The following is a 16,337-nucleotide window of genomic DNA, read 5'->3' as shown; positions in this document are numbered from 1 at the left end:
CCTGCCCGAATCGCCCTCCCGAAGGACGGGACCCTGGAGCCTTGCCCCGCCACTACCCCCGGCCCAAGTTGGAGGTTTTCTCCAGCGGTGCCAGCCCCTGGTCTCAACGGACGGTGTCACCCTGGCGACACAGGGAGATGCATTTGTTGTACAAGTTCAAAGCAAACAGAAAGAGTGTGCACGAACTTGGCCTTTCACTCGGTTCCTCCTCTCCACCTCAGTGCATTGGTAACTTTGGGGTACATCCTTCCAGACAGCTACCTGCAGACTTAAACCTGCACAGTTACATAAACACGCGGCCTTTTGCTTGCTTGTTTGTTTATAAAAACAACAGAGCCGAACTCCCGGTATATCATCAAGTCCAGGATGAGAGAATTGCCAAACCCACTTTGTTTTGCTGAGAAGGCAAACACTGCCAATTATTTCTTGCAAGGCACCGTCAGTTTTGAGATGCATCCTGATGTTCGAGAGGTTAGTATGTAAAAACCTGGTATCTTAGAACGACAAAATGCACTACCTGCGGCCAGTTGTGTAAATTGCCCCTTTGTCCCGCCTTAGGGTCGGGCCATGTCAGCACATACACAGCTTCCGCATCCTGTCTAAAGGCTGCTTGGCATTCCTGGCATAGAGCTACTCTGATGGACGGAAAACGTGGAGACTAACCCTTTGTTATTCATGTTATAAATATTTCCCTTCGATGCTTTATAAAAGACTGTCCTTGGTGGCTTTCTAACGTCCCTTGTCCAGGAAGCTTCGGGACTTACCAGCCTGTCGACAGGGTTGCTGGGTGTGGGGCTGATTCCGCCTGGCAGCAGGGCCCTCTGTGGCCCTTGCGTGGCGGCACCCAAAAAACGCATCAAACCAAACATTCATGCCTGTGGAATCACCGTGTAGACGCCAGGAGGGGCTTCATGGGAACAAGTCCTGGGCACTTTTTGTTCCTCTGTGAAGAGCAACGTTGATGACATCCGTGTGTCAGCATGGCGCTCTGTAGCAGGAGGGAAGACTGCAGCCATGTCCAGGAGATGGCCCGAGGCCTGGGGGTCTGCACGGCACCGGAATCAGGGTCCCTCAGGCTGTGGCTGGAGCATCGCATCTGTGTCTGGAAAGATGATCCCACCAGCTCTTCTAGAGGAATCGTCTAGAAAGCCCAGCAGATGGGCAGATCCCAGCCAGTGTTTTAACGCCGTTTTCAGTTCAGTAGCTGGACTTGACTATGGAGTTGACATTTACGATGTACTTTCCACGACAACCCGGACACCTCCACCCAGCGCGCCCATCTCCCGAGGCCTGAATTCCTCCATCCTGACTGTGTTTAGGACTCAGGATGGCTCTTCCTTCCTGCCTCAGCCCCTCCAGGTAGTAATGAACTTGACGCCTGGACACCCAAAAGCCTTTCTCTGCCCCTGACAGACTTCTTCCTGGGAACAAACCGACCCACCACGGGCTCCCACCCCCTGACTTGCCCGCAAGTTCACTCCCAGGATCTACTCACGTTAGGACGGCCAACCTCGGGGCAACACGCATCTTCGTTTGCTGACTCTGCGGCCCTGACCAAATCCCTGTCCTTGGACTCCCCACTTCTGTCCAGACGAATAGGACAGAGCCAGGGTTGTGGGAGTCCCCTTCCCCGAATACAAGGGCCGTTCCTGCAGGACCAAAGTGGGCCTGCTGGCCAGGAGGGGAAGCAACTGTCCGGCCATGTCAGAGCTGGGGAAATGCAGACAGGCCAAAGAGCCCACGCCGACCCACCCCGTCTGCCACTCACTGTCTTGCTTTGGTTTGGTTTTCTTTCCCTTCCCTCCCTTTAATAAAAAAATACCATGGGGTTTAAGATCATTTCATCCCAGACACCTCCTGCATAGGGTCACCAGGCTATCGAGACTTGTCCATCCATGGTCTGCCCTCCTGGATGGACAAAGCTTTGTCCTAGAGGGGGGCGTCTAGTTTTCACTGCACTACGTCCCACGGGGATGCACAGGATACAAAACGGGGGACTCACCCAGCCTGGGAAATGGGGATGGGGTTGAACGAGGCTTCTCCGAGGGAGTCTCACTGGAGCTGAGCTCGGGGCTGAAGGGGACCATCTTGTGAAGCAGGAGGTGGGGAAAGTCCGAGGCAGAGAAGAGAGCAGGGCGTATGTGTGTGTGAGTGTGTGTGTGTGTTCATCTGCATGTGTATGTGCGTATAAACGCATGAATGTGTATGCATGTATCTACGTGTGTAGGAAGGGGTGTGGACCCATGTATATGTTTATGTATATGCATGTGTATATGTGTGCAGGTCTATGTATGTGTGAGGGGGGGTGGAGGGGTTTAACTAAGAAAGACAAAAGTTGGCTGGTACAGAACTGGAGCAAAGAAGTCAAGGAGAGACTGTGGCGGCCACGTCACGGAAAAGCTTGGAGATGAAAAGTAAAAACAGCTTCCAGTGTGCTCGCTTCGGCAGCGCACATACACAAGCTGGAACAATACAGAGACGATTAGCACGGCCCCTGCGCGAGGATGACACGCAAATGCGTGAAGCGTTCCATAGTTGTTGTTACGCGGCAGAAGCTAACACAACATTGTAAAGCAATTTATACTCCAATGAAGATGTTAAAAAAAAAAAAATAGCTTCCGTTTACTGAGAACTTTCCACCAGAGGGATGTCACTCACCTGGAACCTGAGGCTCAGAGAAGGCACCAAACCACACGGCGAGTGGGCATTTCCCTCTTGCACCCCGTGCTCAAACACACAGTTAGCCTGGCTACATATTAGTGGTTAACATTTCTGACCCTTCACCCTCAAGGATGCGAAATAAAGGCTGTGTCCTGGGGACACGGGCTCTTTTAAACACTTGTTTGAATGACCTTTTCTAATCCAGCACCTACAACCCTATAAAATAAAACCACTCTTATGCTCTTGAAATACTGTACTTACGAAGGCGAGAAAATATGCTGATATATTTCAGTGAGATTTTTGGTTAGAATTGAACCCTAAGAGCTTTCTAATTAATTTTTATCCCATTCCCCAGGCATACAGCTAATTGAAATTTTTCTATATGTAAGGTTCATAATTATTACTAAATGTGAAGTGTTGGCAGAACAACTTAATCGTAGAAAATTCCTGTTTTACAATTTCTTGAATCTTGCCTACCTAAATGACACATGTGTGACTCACACCTTCAAATAGAGTGCCTTTTCTAATGAGGGTTGTGTTTCCTAAAATACTCTCCCTTCTGCTCACCAGAATCCCACCCCTCTTCCTGGCCCAGCTCTTTGAATGTCCCCTCCCTGCTTCATCCTCAACCCTCCTACCTCCATCTGTCACTCACCCTCCTAAAGATTTCAGACAACACTGCCTAAAACTGTATTATAGCAGCCAAAATAGCAAAAGCAAATACCACTGACTCAGCAGACACGCCTGGATTCATGCATTCGTTCAGCAAACATTTATTGTTATGTGGACCTGGATCCATGCCAGACACGGGGGTTACAAGAGTAGACAGACAGGGGCACCAGTGTTACAGTTCACACTCTAGGGGACAGCGACCTTTTCTTATCTTCCATCCTTACCTCCACCTGGCAAGGTAGGTGAAGGGGGAGGACAGGTGACTGGAGGGAAGGTGTGCTCATTTCTGATTTAGGGAACACAAAGGGACAGGAGGACAAAGCAGAACAGCAGTGTGACGGAGGCTCTGAAACCGAAGAAAGACGGAAGTCCAGGCTTGAAACGAGATGTAGGAACCATGGGCTCCCGTGTTAAGTGACTCAGAAATGGTGGGGGAAGAGCCTCATGCTCTGTGGCTGTCAGATGGCCGCTCTCTTGGGGGAAACGTTCGGGTTTGTGTTGCTCCGTCCAAGGTGACCTGCTGGGGACTAAGACAGGCCAACAGGTGTGGTCAGAGAAAACAGGTGAGAGCAGATTTGCAGAAAGCTCAGAATATGCAGATGACATGAAAGCTCAGAGGGGTGCTACAGTTTGGAACTGAGGGGCACCCTGGCCGATGGCCTTAAGATTGAATGGGGCGATGACTTCTCAGATGAAGGCAGTCCTAGTTTAGACAAAGATGCTCAACGTGGAAAAGGCAAGCTACCCGTCATTCCTCAAAGTCTCGTTACCCTGAAAATGGCATCGCAAACTGTCCTCCACATCACACATTTATTCCCTTAAGTGGTCAGGACACCAAGGAGAGGACAGTCCTGTGCAGAAGACCCACAGCCCTCGTGCCTGGACCCGAGGGCTCCCCAGTGTAAAGGTACACCTTGTAACTTTCATTTTTCTCTTCCTATACCCACTCATTCATATTTCCAGAATGCCTGCCTGGTGTTGGGGGTGCAGGACAGAAGCCCCGCCTTTCACATTTGGATGGAGGAGGTATGTACATGAAGGACACAGACACACACGGAAACATTTACAACACAGCATGGCAAGTGCCTGAGCCCACGGCCAATGGGGGCTGACCGTGGAAGTCACAAACTCCAGGGCTTCATCTCGCCAAGTTGAAGGCCACACCTTGGCAAACCCTCCCCCGCCCCTGCCCCCCACCCACCCAAGCTTTAAATTTTTTTCAGTTTAGGAGACCCAGCAGTCTCCTTCATAACCTCCACATGGAGGTTTTGAATAAACTATTCAGAGTCAGAAAATTCCAAGCTTTCTTCCCTTAAACCTGCCCTCCCCTCCAGATAGCATTATTTACAGAATTCACTATAAAATGTACGGCAAATATTGTACTACAACTTATCGCTAAACTAAACTCATTACGTGTTTTTCCCTTTTAAGCTTCTTGGCTATGTATCTTCACTGTCGCGATGACTTCTGGTTCTTATTTTCTTGACACCCACATTGTCATTTTCCTGTTTGGGAACAAAAGTATAACCCTTAAGTAATTTAAAAGAACAATTTTTGTAACCGACTTTGCAAAAACCCCGATCCTTTCTAGGTGTGATGCAGGCCTTTAGTCCTAGAAAATTAATCTTGAGGTTGGAAATAAACTTTAAGATAGAGCCTGTGAAAGTTGCCTTAAACTGTTTTTACTATTTAATTTTTTAAAGTTAAATACTGTGTCCTTTGATAGAAAGGTTTGTAAGCTATTTTTAAGTTCATACATCATAAAAGGAGAAAGAAAATTTCCACACAAATACATACAATTTCACTAATTTTCATAAATACCATTCAGAAAAAGTGAATTCAAAGGTAAAATCAGGCTGAAATATTTTTTTTCTTTTATACACAAAGACAATTATTTAAGACCTTTATTAACAGGTGCTTGCAGTTGGTTGACTGTTTTGAAAAAAATCAAGCTGTAAACTTTTATTACAAATAAAAAATGAGGTTCTTAAAAATCTCAACTTGACCAGATGTGAAACAAATTAAAAACCAGAAGACCCAAAAGGTTTCGGCCTGGTTTTTTTCTCAGACCAAAATCTTTTGGGTCTTCTAAACAACTGAGGTGTTTGAAGGGGACCACCCCCAATGCTACGTGAGTGTCAGCAGAGAGCACATTTGGGACGGGACAAAGGACACCAGACTGCCTCCCGGGTGGGAGCTCTGAACAGTGCTACCCACCTAAACACACCTCCACCTGCTCTTCATCCCAGCTTTCCAAAGGGACGCCTTCGAAATCAGGCGTTACCCCTCTGGAAGTTTCATTCAATCTCTAACCAGGGACTGAAGACAGCTGCCTGGAATCTTAATACAGGGTATGCAACAAGCAGTCAGAAAATACTAACTGGATAAATCCCTTTTCCTTCCTTTTTTTAAAAATTTTTGGCCACAGCAAGCAGGATCTTAGTTCCCTGACCAGCGACTGAACCTGAGCCCCCTGCAGTGGAAGCTTGGAGTCTTAACCCCTGGACCGCCAGGGAAGTCCCATCCCTTGCTTTTCCTGAATGATGACTTTATAATGTGAATTTACTTTTCAAAGTGGAATTCCCAATCCAGATACACCTGAATATAGAGACACAAAATGTGGCTTAGATTCATGCCTCTTACCTTAGTCCAACCGGGAGCTGGTGGCGTGTTATTACATATCATGTGTTGTGTCTCCTCTAGCGACATGGGGCAAAAATCATAGTGAAACATTCTATGCACTTAAAAAAAGAGAAACAGGAAATCACTTGCCTTTTGGAGGCTGTTGGCACATCTCCTGGCACCCCGGGTTACTCTCTGCTCAGATCCACTCTCCGAAGTGTTTCCTCGAGGGCGGAGAGTAATCTTCCTGGATCTCAAACCCTTGAAGTCTGAATATTCCGTTACTTCCTTCTCTTCCTGCTTCTTCACGGGGATTTCCACCCTTTCCTGCCTTGCTGTCTCCTCTGTTGCGTCAGGCAAAGCCTTCTGATTCTGCTTCCCAGATCTCAAGGGCCTCCTTCTGTCTTGAACTTTGCCCCCAGAGGTAGGATTCTCCGCTGCGTCTTCTGGGCTTTGCAGCTTCATCTCTTGGGAGGTCTCCATGCACTTCTTTTCACTTCTCTTTATTTTCACCTTTCCTGCTGATATAAGAGACCCAGGTCTTTGCTCCTCTATATTCGTTTTAGTGGGGCGCCTGGTACGCAGGGACATTCCCTAAAAAAATTCAAAAGACATCCCCAAAACGTCAAGAATGAGGAATACAAATCTTAAAACTCCACATGGAGAAAATCATTCGAAAGTGAACTCAAAGGGGGATTAATTGGAAAATTTTCCATTGGTTCATTTTCTAAGATGCCAGTAATCTAATCGAGTCAAGGGAGTGACTGTCACTTTGTTCCAATGGAGGAATCACCATTTCTACTGATAAACCGTAAGTAAGGAATTTGGTATAAATTCCAATCACAATGTCTGAATGTCATATACGTCAGTCTGATTATAACAAGCATTAAAAGGGTATTCCAGGAGAATGCCCCATTATTCAGGTAGTAAATGAATTCCTAATCCTTTAACAATCATTGATAGAGCAGGACAGGAAAATCTCAATTTCTGGAATCGAATTTACAAGCTTCTCTGTCTGACAACCCTGACAGTTAAGGTCTTCCCAAGACACACGCCCCGTGTAAATTGTTCTAATTGTTTCAATACTGATGCAGATAGTACTTCTACCCAGCACTCCAGGTCTTGGTGTCTGAAACAAGGCAGGACTGAATTGCCCACTTTTTCTCGGCACAAAGTTCCACACCTTTGAAGATGAACACAACTCAGTCACTTCCCGAGAAGTTCTTGGCAAAATGTGTAATAATAATTTTGACCAGTTATTTTCCCAAATTAGCCTATTCTAGAAATCCCCAAAGGATGCTTTACGAAGGTCTGCAGTTACTCACTGTGCTGAATGCAGACCCCGTGGGGAAAGGGTACCCACACATACATTTGCGTTATGTACAATTTATAGCAAACGTTATACCAGAATGGAGAGCATCCACCCAAGATGACATGGTACGATTACATCACACGATGACATCACACCACCCATTACCTTATTTGGAGTGTCTTCTCCTTGTGGATCCGTAGCTTTAGTTTTCATGTCATTGTTGGGCAGGTTTCCCACAGGTTTAGTCCTTTGTGCCAAAATCCTCAGACTTCTCTTCTTCACTCCCGAGGGTCTGGGGGGCTCCCGTCTCTCCCTGGGGGCTGTCCTCTGCTTCTTCTGGAGGGGCTTCTCTTCCTCAGCGTCCTGTGCAGCCATCGTGGGGCATAGCCTCTTCCTGCCCACAACCCTTGCATCTTCTCCCAGTTTCCTCTTGGGGGATGGGGAGATGCAGTTTTCACCTGGTGATTGTACAGGGTCTCTGCTGCCCACAAGGTCTCCCATGAACCTTACTTTAGGGGCCCTGAGGACTCTTCGGGATATTTCTACAGGTCTTCTTCTGTCCGCTGTTTGCTTTGGGGCTCTCTTAACTGCAGAAGCATCGTTTCCCAGTTCACTGGCCTGATCTGGCTTTTGGAAGAGCTCTTTGAAACTGGCCGGATCTTCCAGGGGTTGGGATTTTTCCTTAAATGTTCTTCGCCGACTCTTGACACAAATTACATTTCCTGCTGAGTCCGGGTTCTGCCTTGAAGTTTCCTTAAACACTTTGGTATTGTTCTCATCACCTACTGGTTCTCTGTGCATGGTTTCCCCTGCTGTTGGGATGGGCTCTCTGAGTACTGAGAGCTCTTCTAGGGCTACTTTTCCCAGTGGTGACTGGAGCCGCCTCCTTCTACTTGCTGGCCTGGTGACTGGTCCGGCTGGTGGAGACTGGCAGGGCACTGCAGTGATTTTAACGTCACTCACCGGTTCTTTGGCCTGACCCGGCTTTTGGAAGGGCTCGTTGAAACTGCACGAGTCTTCCACGGGTTGGGTCTTTTCCTTAAATGTTCTTAGCCGACGCTTGATGCCAATTACATTTTCTGCAGGGTTGAGTCTCTGCCTTGAAGTTTCCTTAATCACTTTGCTGTCTTTTTCATCACATACAGGCTCTCTCTGCATATCCCCTGGTGTCTGTGTGGGCTTCCTGGGAGCTGAGGGCTCTTCTACACCCACTTTCTCTGGCGGTGACTTGAGTCGCCTCTTTCTACTTGCTGGCCTGGTGACTGGTCCGGCTGGTGGAGATTGGCAGGGCACTGGAGCGATTTTACCATCACTCACTGGTTCCTTGGCCTGACCTGGCTTTTGGAAGGGCTCGTTGAAACTGCACAGTTCTTCCACAGGTTGAGCCTTTTCCTTCAATGTTCTTAGCCGACTCTTGATGCCAATTACATTTTCTGCCAGGACCAATTTGTGTCTTGAATTTTCCTTAAACGCTTTGCTGTCTTTTTCATCACATACAGGCTCTCTCTGCGTATCCCCTGGTGTCTGTGTGGGCTTCCTGGGCGCTGAGGGCTCTTCTGCATCCACTTTCCCTGGTGGTGACTTGAACCGTCTCTTTCTACCTGTTCGCCTGGTGACTGGTTCTACTGCTGGAGATGTATAGGGTATTGTGGTGGTTTTCTCATTAGTCATTTGTTCCTCTGCATGATCTGGGGTTTGGAAGAGCTCTTTGAAGCCCGCCAGGTCTTCTAGACATTGGACCTTTTCCTTGGGTGTCCTTGGCGGCCTCTTGCTTCCGTTTATATTTTCTGCTGAGTCTAGTTTCTGCTTTGGAGTTTCCTTAGATAATTTGATGCTTTTATCACCATCCGCTCGTTCTCTGTCTGAATGTCTGGCTCCTCCTGGTGTCTGTGTGGGCTTCCTGGGCGCTGAGAGCTCTTCTGCATCCACTTTCCCTGGTGGTGACTTGAATCGTCTCTTTCTACCTGTTCGCCTGGTGACTGGTTCTACTGCTGGAGATGTATAGGGTATTGTGGTGGTTTTCTCATTAGTCATTTGTTCCTCTGCATGATCTGGGGTTTGGAAGAGCTCTTTGAAGCCAGCCAGGTCTTCCAGGGGTGGGGCCTTTTCCTTGGGTGTCCTTAGCCGCCTCTTGCTTCCAATTACATTTTCTGCAGGGTCCAGCCTTTCTTCTGGAGCTTCCTGAGACACTGCAATGCCTCCGTCACCACCCTCTGGTTCTCTGTGTGAGTGTGTGGGCTTCCCGAGAGCTGAGAGGTCTTCCTGCACAGCCACTCTCTGGGAAGGTGTCTTGAGACGTCTGGTCATGCTGGTTGATGTGACAACTGGTTCTGGTGGTGGAGATCGGCAGAGCATTTTGGGGGTTCTGTCCTCAGTCATTGGTTCCTTGGCTTGATGTGGGGTTTGGAAGAGCTCTTTGAAGCCAGCCAGGTCTTCCAGGGGTGGGGCCGTTTTCCTTGGTGTTCTCGGCCGCCTCTTGCTTCTAGTTACATTTTCTGCAGGGTCCAGTTTCTCTGCTGGAGCTTCCCGAGACACTGCAATGCCTCCGTCAGCACCCTCTGGTTCTCTGTGTGAGTGTGTGGTTTCCCCTGGTGTTTGTTGAGGCTTCCTGAGAGCTGAGACGTCTTCCTGCACATCCACTTTCTGGGAAGGTGTCTTGAGACGTCCCTTTCTACTTGGTGTGTTGGCTGGTTCTGGTTGTGGAGATTGACGAGGTATGTTGGTGGGTCTGTCATCAGTCGTTGGTTCCTTGGCATGATCTGGGGTTTGGAAGAGCTCTTTGAGGCCAGCCAGGTCTTCCAGCGGTGGGGCCTTTCCCTTGGGTGTCCTTGGCCGCCTCTTACTTCCACTTACATTTTCTGATGAGTCCAGTTTCTGATGTGGAGTTTCCTGAAACAATTTGATGCTTTTATCATCATCTACTGGTTCTCCCTCTGAGTGCCCAGTTTCCCCTGGTGTCTGTGTCATTCTGCATGCTGAGAGCTCTGTCTCTACATCTGCTTTCCCCAGAGGTGTCTTGAGCCATCTCTTCCTATTGGTTGGTGTGACAATTAGCTGTGGTTGGGAGGACATGCAGAGCGTTTGGGGAGTTTTGACAACAGCCCTTGGTTCCTTGGCATGATCTGGGGTTTGGAAGAGCTCTTTGAAGCCCGCCAGGTCTTCTAGACATTGGACCTTTTCCTTGGGTGTCCTTGGCGGCCTCTTGCTTCCGTTTATATTTTCTGCTGAGTCTAGTTTCTGCTTTGGAGTTTCCTTAGATAATTTGATGCTTTTATCACCATCCGCTCGTTCTCTGTCTGAATGTCTGGCTCCCCCTGGTGTCTGTGTGGGCTTCCTGGGCGCTGAGAGCTCTTCTGCATCCACTTTCCCTGGTGGTGACTTGAATCGTCTCTTTCTACCTGTTCGCCTGGTGACTGGTTCTACTGCTGGAGATGTATAGGGTATTGTGGTGGTTTTCTCATTAGTCATTTGTTCCTCTGCATGATCTGGGGTTTGGAAGAGCTCTTTGAAGCCAGCCAGGTCTTCCAGGGGTGGGGCCTTTTCCTTGGGTGTCCTTAGCCGCCTCTTGCTTCCAATTACATTTTCTGCAGGGTCCAGCCTTTCTTCTGGAGCTTCCTGAGACACTGCAATGCCTCCGTCACCACCCTCTGGTTCTCTGTGTGAGTGTGTGGGCTCCCTGAGAGCTGAGAGGTCTTCCTGCACAGCCACTCTCTGGGAAGGTGTCTTGAGAAGTCTGGTCATGCTGGTTGATGTGACAACTGGCTCTGGTGGTGGAGATCGGCAGAGCATTTTGGGGGTTCTGCCCTCAGTCACTGGTTCCTTGGCTTGATGTGGGGTTTGGAAGAGCTCTTTGAAGCCAGCCAGGTGTTCCAGGGGTGAGGCCTTTTCCTTGGGTGTCCTTGGCTGCCTCTTGCTTCCAGTTACATTTTTTACAGGGTCGAGTTTTTCTCCTGGAGCTTCCTGAGACACCACAATGCCTCTGTCGCCACCCTCTGGTTCTCTGTGTGATTGTGTGGGCTTCCTGAGAGCTGAGACATCTTCCTGCACATCCACTTTCTGGGAAGGTGTCTTGAGACGTCCCTTTCTACTTGGTGTGTTGATTGGTTCTAGTTGTGGAGATTGGCAGAGCATTTTGAAGATTTTGTCAGCACTCATTGGTTCCACTGCGTGATTTGGTGTTTGGAAGAGCTCTTTGAAGCCAACCAGGTCTTCCAGGGGTGGGGCCTTTTCCTTGGGTGTCCTTGGCTGCCTCTTGCTTCCAGTTACATTTTCTGCAGGGTCCAGTTTTTCTTCTGGAGCTTCCCGAGACACTGCAATGCCTCCGTCAGCACCCTCTGGTTCTCTGTGTGAGTGTGTGGTTTCCCCTGGTGTTTGTTGAGGCTTCCTGAGAGCTGAGACATCTCCCTGTACATCCACTTTCTGGGAAGGTGTCTTGAGACGTCCCTTTCTACTTGGTGTGTTGACTGGTTCTAGTTGTGGAGATTGGCAGAGCATTTTGGGGGTTTTGTCATCAGTCATGGGTTCCTTGGCATGGTGTGGGGTTTGGAAGAGCTCTTTGAAGCCAGCCAGGTCTTCCAGGGGTGGGGCCTTTCCCTTGGGTGTCCTTGGCCGCCTCTTACTTCCAGCTACATTTTCTGCAGGGTCTGGTTTCTGCTTTGGAGTTTCCTGAAACAATTTGATGCTTTTATCATCACCTGGTTCTCCGTGCATGGGCATAGTCTTCCCGGGTGTCTGTGTGAGTTTTCCGAGGGCCGAGGCATCTTCTACATCCGCGTTCCAGGAAGGTGTCTTGAGCTGTGTGTTTGTCCTGGTGGGCGTGCCGACTGTTCCTGATCTGGGAGATTTACAGAGCATTTTTGTGGCTCTGTTCTCTGCATCCACTGCTTCCTTGGCATGAGCTGGGGTCTGTAGGAGACTTGGGATGTCCCGCTGGTCTTCCTCAGGCTGTGTCTCCTGCAAGCTCTCGAGGGCGGCCAGGTCTGCTGCTAGCTCACACCTCAGCTCTGAGGCTCTCCTTGGTCCCCTCACAGCTATCGTGTGTTTGGAATTCTCTTTTGACCCCATGTGCTCTGTCCGCGCTTCGCTCTCCTTCGCATCTCCCTCCAGCTTCTGCTCTGGCTGTGGTGCTTTCCTCAGACATCTTCCCAAGATGTTCTCAAGAGCGTCAGGTTTTGGGCCTTCGTTTTTACACTCTACACCTGGTGCCTGTGAGCTTCTGAGCTCCATGGACCTTCTCAACTTCTTTGCACTTGATGTTGTCTTTGGTGTCATTGCCTCAGACACTGGAGTTTCCATCTCAGCACCTGCTGTTTTATACACGTTCCTGGGAGTTTTCATAATACTTTCATCTATTTTAATTTTAATACTCTGGCGTCTTAAGGCAGGGCTTGCAGAACGTTGATCAGACAGCTCTTTAGGTGCATCTTGAGTCCCGGGGGACACATTCTGTCCTATAAGAAATTAAAACATGCATGATGAGTATATGCTGTGCACCGTGCGCCAATGTGGTGTTTTAGCCTCATGAGGTATTTAAGAGCCAATAAACCAGCCTCCCATCCATCTCAGGATACGAGGCTGCCTACGTGGCCATAAATCTGCCTGACATGAACCACACACAATTAAGAACAATGTTTTTGGGTGACACAGAGTGGGGTCATGCATAGGCAGTGGTAAGGGTCTATGGGGATCGGATAAAAGAAAAGCATTCCTTAGGCTGCCAGCCAGGTCTCAGTGAGCTGAACACACACATTTGTTTCATCAAACGTGAGAAACGGCTGTTTCATCTGCTGGACCACCAATGCAATAATATGGGTTACACTTAGTGCACTAAGGGGCCATGTTACACGGGAAACATCAATTCTTTAGCAACAGGAAGCATCTTGAGTGTAGCACACTGTCCCCTCTATGACAGAAACTCGGTGACCAGTGTAAATGAGAGAGAAACAGACTCACATCTCACTCTCACCCTGCGGCAGGTGCCCAACCAGAGATTAACAGGAGTACCTGCGTGGTGCACACCTGCTGCCTTTCTCTTTGGTGATTGACAGCACTCTGACATTTGAGTAATTTACATATAAGTATGATGAGAGATCATTACACTTTCCTGCTTGTCAGCCTCTTTACTTATGCTAAATGAAGAAGGCCACGTGTACACCCATAGTTTACGGTTAGTAAACAGGCGTATGCCTTTCCATGCAAGTCTCTGAAAGCCAGTACTGCTTCAGCTGCTGATAGAAATCTCCCCTAAGAACAATGGGACAGGGAAGCTGGACATGGTACTTTATCAGGAATATCTGTCGTAGCGAAATAATACAGTAGCTGTTGTGAAAAAAGACCATCTACAGTTTCCACTGAAAAGATCAAAGTGCCAGGGGAAAAAAAGGAAACCCACCAGAATTTTCTGAAGCACACAGCAGAGGTTTTCCTCCTGAATGAGGTACTGGAAGCTCTTCTCCAAGCAAATCCTCTGAATTTGAAAAAGTGGAGGGACACAGGCTCATCCTTTGTGGTTTCTCTTTCACTGGAGTCTTGAACATTTCAGGCAGCCCTGTTACATGAAAATAGTGGAAAAACAGTTAACAGACTGCTCATAACTGCAAATCAGCATGCCTGTCCTCACGTACAACAGAGGAGATGTCGGAAGGCAAACAACAGATCACTCCCTAGAACTTCTGGGAGACAGGGTCTCACAGGAGAGGTTGATGCATCAGCTGTGAACCCATATTTTGAAAAGGGCAATGGCAAGTTAGACTCATATATGGCCTCTTCTCTGGCCTTCCTCTTGGAAAGAATGTAATGAAGGAAGTTGATGTCCACCCTCTTCTAGAGTGAACTCCAGCTGTGAGCATTGGCCAGAGGACAGAGGCTGCCCTCCAGGGTCCCTCTCCATGCATCCCCAAATCCAGGGCCCTCAGGCTCCTTCGATAAGTCCTAGGTTATGCACTACAAGAGTTTATGTACAAATAAAATGTCCAAATGTTAAAAGTGAGATAGGACTGCCCATTTTTAGTATGGTCAAGTACTAATATCACCATCTTTTCATTTTAACACCAAAAGGTAGTACTAACATAATCTCAGAAAACAAACAAGCAAACCCATCCAGTTCTCTAAAGGGAAGACTTAAGTTTCTCAAACTCCCATTCTCCTCCTGTCTTCTTACTTTTCTCATTCTGACATCAATGGACCAAAACAGACCAGCAGCCGACTCTCTCAGTCTGGCAGCCGTCTGCAAATTGTGTTTGGGAAGCCTGTTCTGAAGGCACCCAAGCCAGGCAAATCACTTAAAAAGCTCATTCCTCCGCCACCGTTCAGGCCTTACTTAAAATATCCAAGATTTAATATTTCATCACATATTAATGTTTTGTCATAAAAGTACTCACACCGAGGGGGGGGCCTTTGTTGAGTGTCTAGAAAAATGTTTTGAAGGAAGGCTGAAAAAATTTACCATCCCAGGTACTATTTAAACTTCTACTTATCTTATAAATATGTTTTTTTTTTTTTTTTCGGTACACGGGCCTCGCACTGTTGTGGCCTCTCCCGTTGCGGAGCACAGGCTCCGGACGTGCAGGCCCAGTGGCCATGGCTCACGGGCCCAGCCGCTCCGCGGCATGTGGGATCTTCCCGGAGCACGAACCCGCGTCCCCTGCATCTGCAGGCGGATTCTCAACCACTGCGCCACCAGGGAAGCCCTCTTATAAATATTTTTGAGAATTTGCCTTCAATGCTTCGTAACATATATAGTAGTACACTCGCACGTGGGCATAATTTACAAGCATACACAGGTATCTGCGTATTGGGTGGTATAAGCTCAAATTGTTTTTTACTCATGGAGCATGCTATCAGAACTCTGGCTATCACTGTTCTACATTTTTATAGTTTGCTTTTAAAAAGCTAATAAATATGCTGATCCAAATGTGATTCTAATTGGAGGGTATCTTGCATAGGTTTTATAAGTGGTACAACAATTCTCCCATCTTAAAATCCGCCAGGAAATAAAAACTAGGTTCCACCTAATGGATTCAAGTGTCACCTCCCTCTATAGGTGCTCAGAATGGAAACCACTGGTCAAACGACGTAGCAGAAAATCCCAAACCCAGGGTCCTGCCGTGGTTCTAATCCAGGACAAGTGACAGCAGCTCACATCACACTTTTACTGAAAATAGCAATACTGGCTCAACTATGAATGGCTCAGAGAAGCCTTTGTTTCATGAACCAGCTAAGCTACACGGAAGGAAAAGAAACCTTGAAGCAAAACATCACTCAAACCTATTGCTCCGACTCTGGCAATTATAAGAGCAAGGCTGCTTTTTCACCATAAAGCCGCTGCCAACGTCATATACACACGCTGCTCTCCCAGGTAAAGATGTGCATTTCCTGCCATACCTGCTTCCTACAGGCCACGTGACTCCAAATCGTCAGGGACCTGGCCTTGTTCTCCAGTTCAGCACCCTGTTCCTTGAATATCATGACCCTCCGAGTTGACTAGATTGTTTATCCTCCTGTCCCATGCACAGCAGATAAACAAACGTGATACCCACCCACGTGGACCCGCGCAGGAGGATGAAAGCGTTCTGGTTCCCAAGAGCCATGGCTATGCTGTTACCTGAAAGATCTTCACTAAAGTCCATTGGTTTGTTGACCACGAAGTTGTTCAGCATCCTGTAGGGCCGAGCTGGCCCGTTCACTTTCTCGATGTGAGCTTTCCCTATTATTATGGTACAGGGGGAGTTTGCGTGGCCTGTGCTAAATTGATTGTGAACGATGCCAGTCAGCTTCTGGAAAACAATCAGGAAGTCAATAAAGCGTCAAAGCCTCAATCCACACTTAATGCATCCCTTAATCATATTATGTATCAAAGAGCAATGCACATTGGAACCCCTACCTTCGGGGTATTATTGGTTCTTCTTTGCCTCTTGCTCAGGGGTCTTGGAGGTCCACGTTGAACAGCTCTGGTCTGGGTCTGCTTGGTGCCCAGTTTTACCACGTCTGCCCACGATTTTGCCACTGTCACAGGGAAAAGATGTTGAGACTTCAAAACCGGCACTAACGAGAAAATCAACCTTGAAACCTA

At 48.0% G+C, this 16,337-nt stretch overlaps 1 protein-coding gene and 1 non-coding gene across 6 annotated transcripts in view; one reads left to right on the top strand and one right to left on the bottom strand.

Annotated features, from left to right (window-relative positions):
* Positions 1-2,432: 2,432 nt before the first annotated feature.
* Positions 2,433-2,539, top strand: LOC117308612 (U6 spliceosomal RNA). The gene has a single exon (XR_004522702.1). It is a non-coding gene; the product is annotated as a U6 spliceosomal RNA (small nuclear RNA).
* An 871-nt stretch (positions 2,540-3,410) lies between these two features.
* Positions 3,411-16,337, bottom strand: part of MKI67 (marker of proliferation Ki-67) — a 28,344-nt gene continuing 15,417 nt past the window's right edge. For 4 of the 5 annotated variants that reach the window (XM_033842101.2, XM_033842104.2, XM_033842103.2 and 1 more), the window contains exons 10-15: positions 16,149-16,270; positions 15,870-16,041; positions 13,659-13,814; positions 7,433-12,717; positions 6,106-6,549; positions 3,411-4,838 (exon numbers count right to left, since the gene is read on the bottom strand). In XM_033842101.2, the coding sequence (XP_033697992.1) occupies positions 4,773-4,838; positions 6,106-6,549; positions 7,433-12,717; positions 13,659-13,814; positions 15,870-16,041; positions 16,149-16,270 (6,245 nt within the window). In that variant the 3' untranslated portion in view covers positions 3,411-4,772. The remainder of the gene's footprint in view (positions 4,839-6,105; positions 6,550-7,432; positions 12,718-13,658; positions 13,815-15,869; positions 16,042-16,148; positions 16,271-16,337) is intronic. The other variant, XM_033842108.2, reaches the window with a different exon arrangement.

The sequence above is a fragment of the Tursiops truncatus genome, chromosome 16, assembly GCF_011762595.2.
Source record: "Tursiops truncatus isolate mTurTru1 chromosome 16, mTurTru1.mat.Y, whole genome shotgun sequence".
Classification (NCBI taxonomy): domain Eukaryota; kingdom Metazoa; phylum Chordata; class Mammalia; order Artiodactyla; family Delphinidae; genus Tursiops; species Tursiops truncatus.
This window is presented reverse-complemented; position numbering and strand designations above follow the sequence as displayed.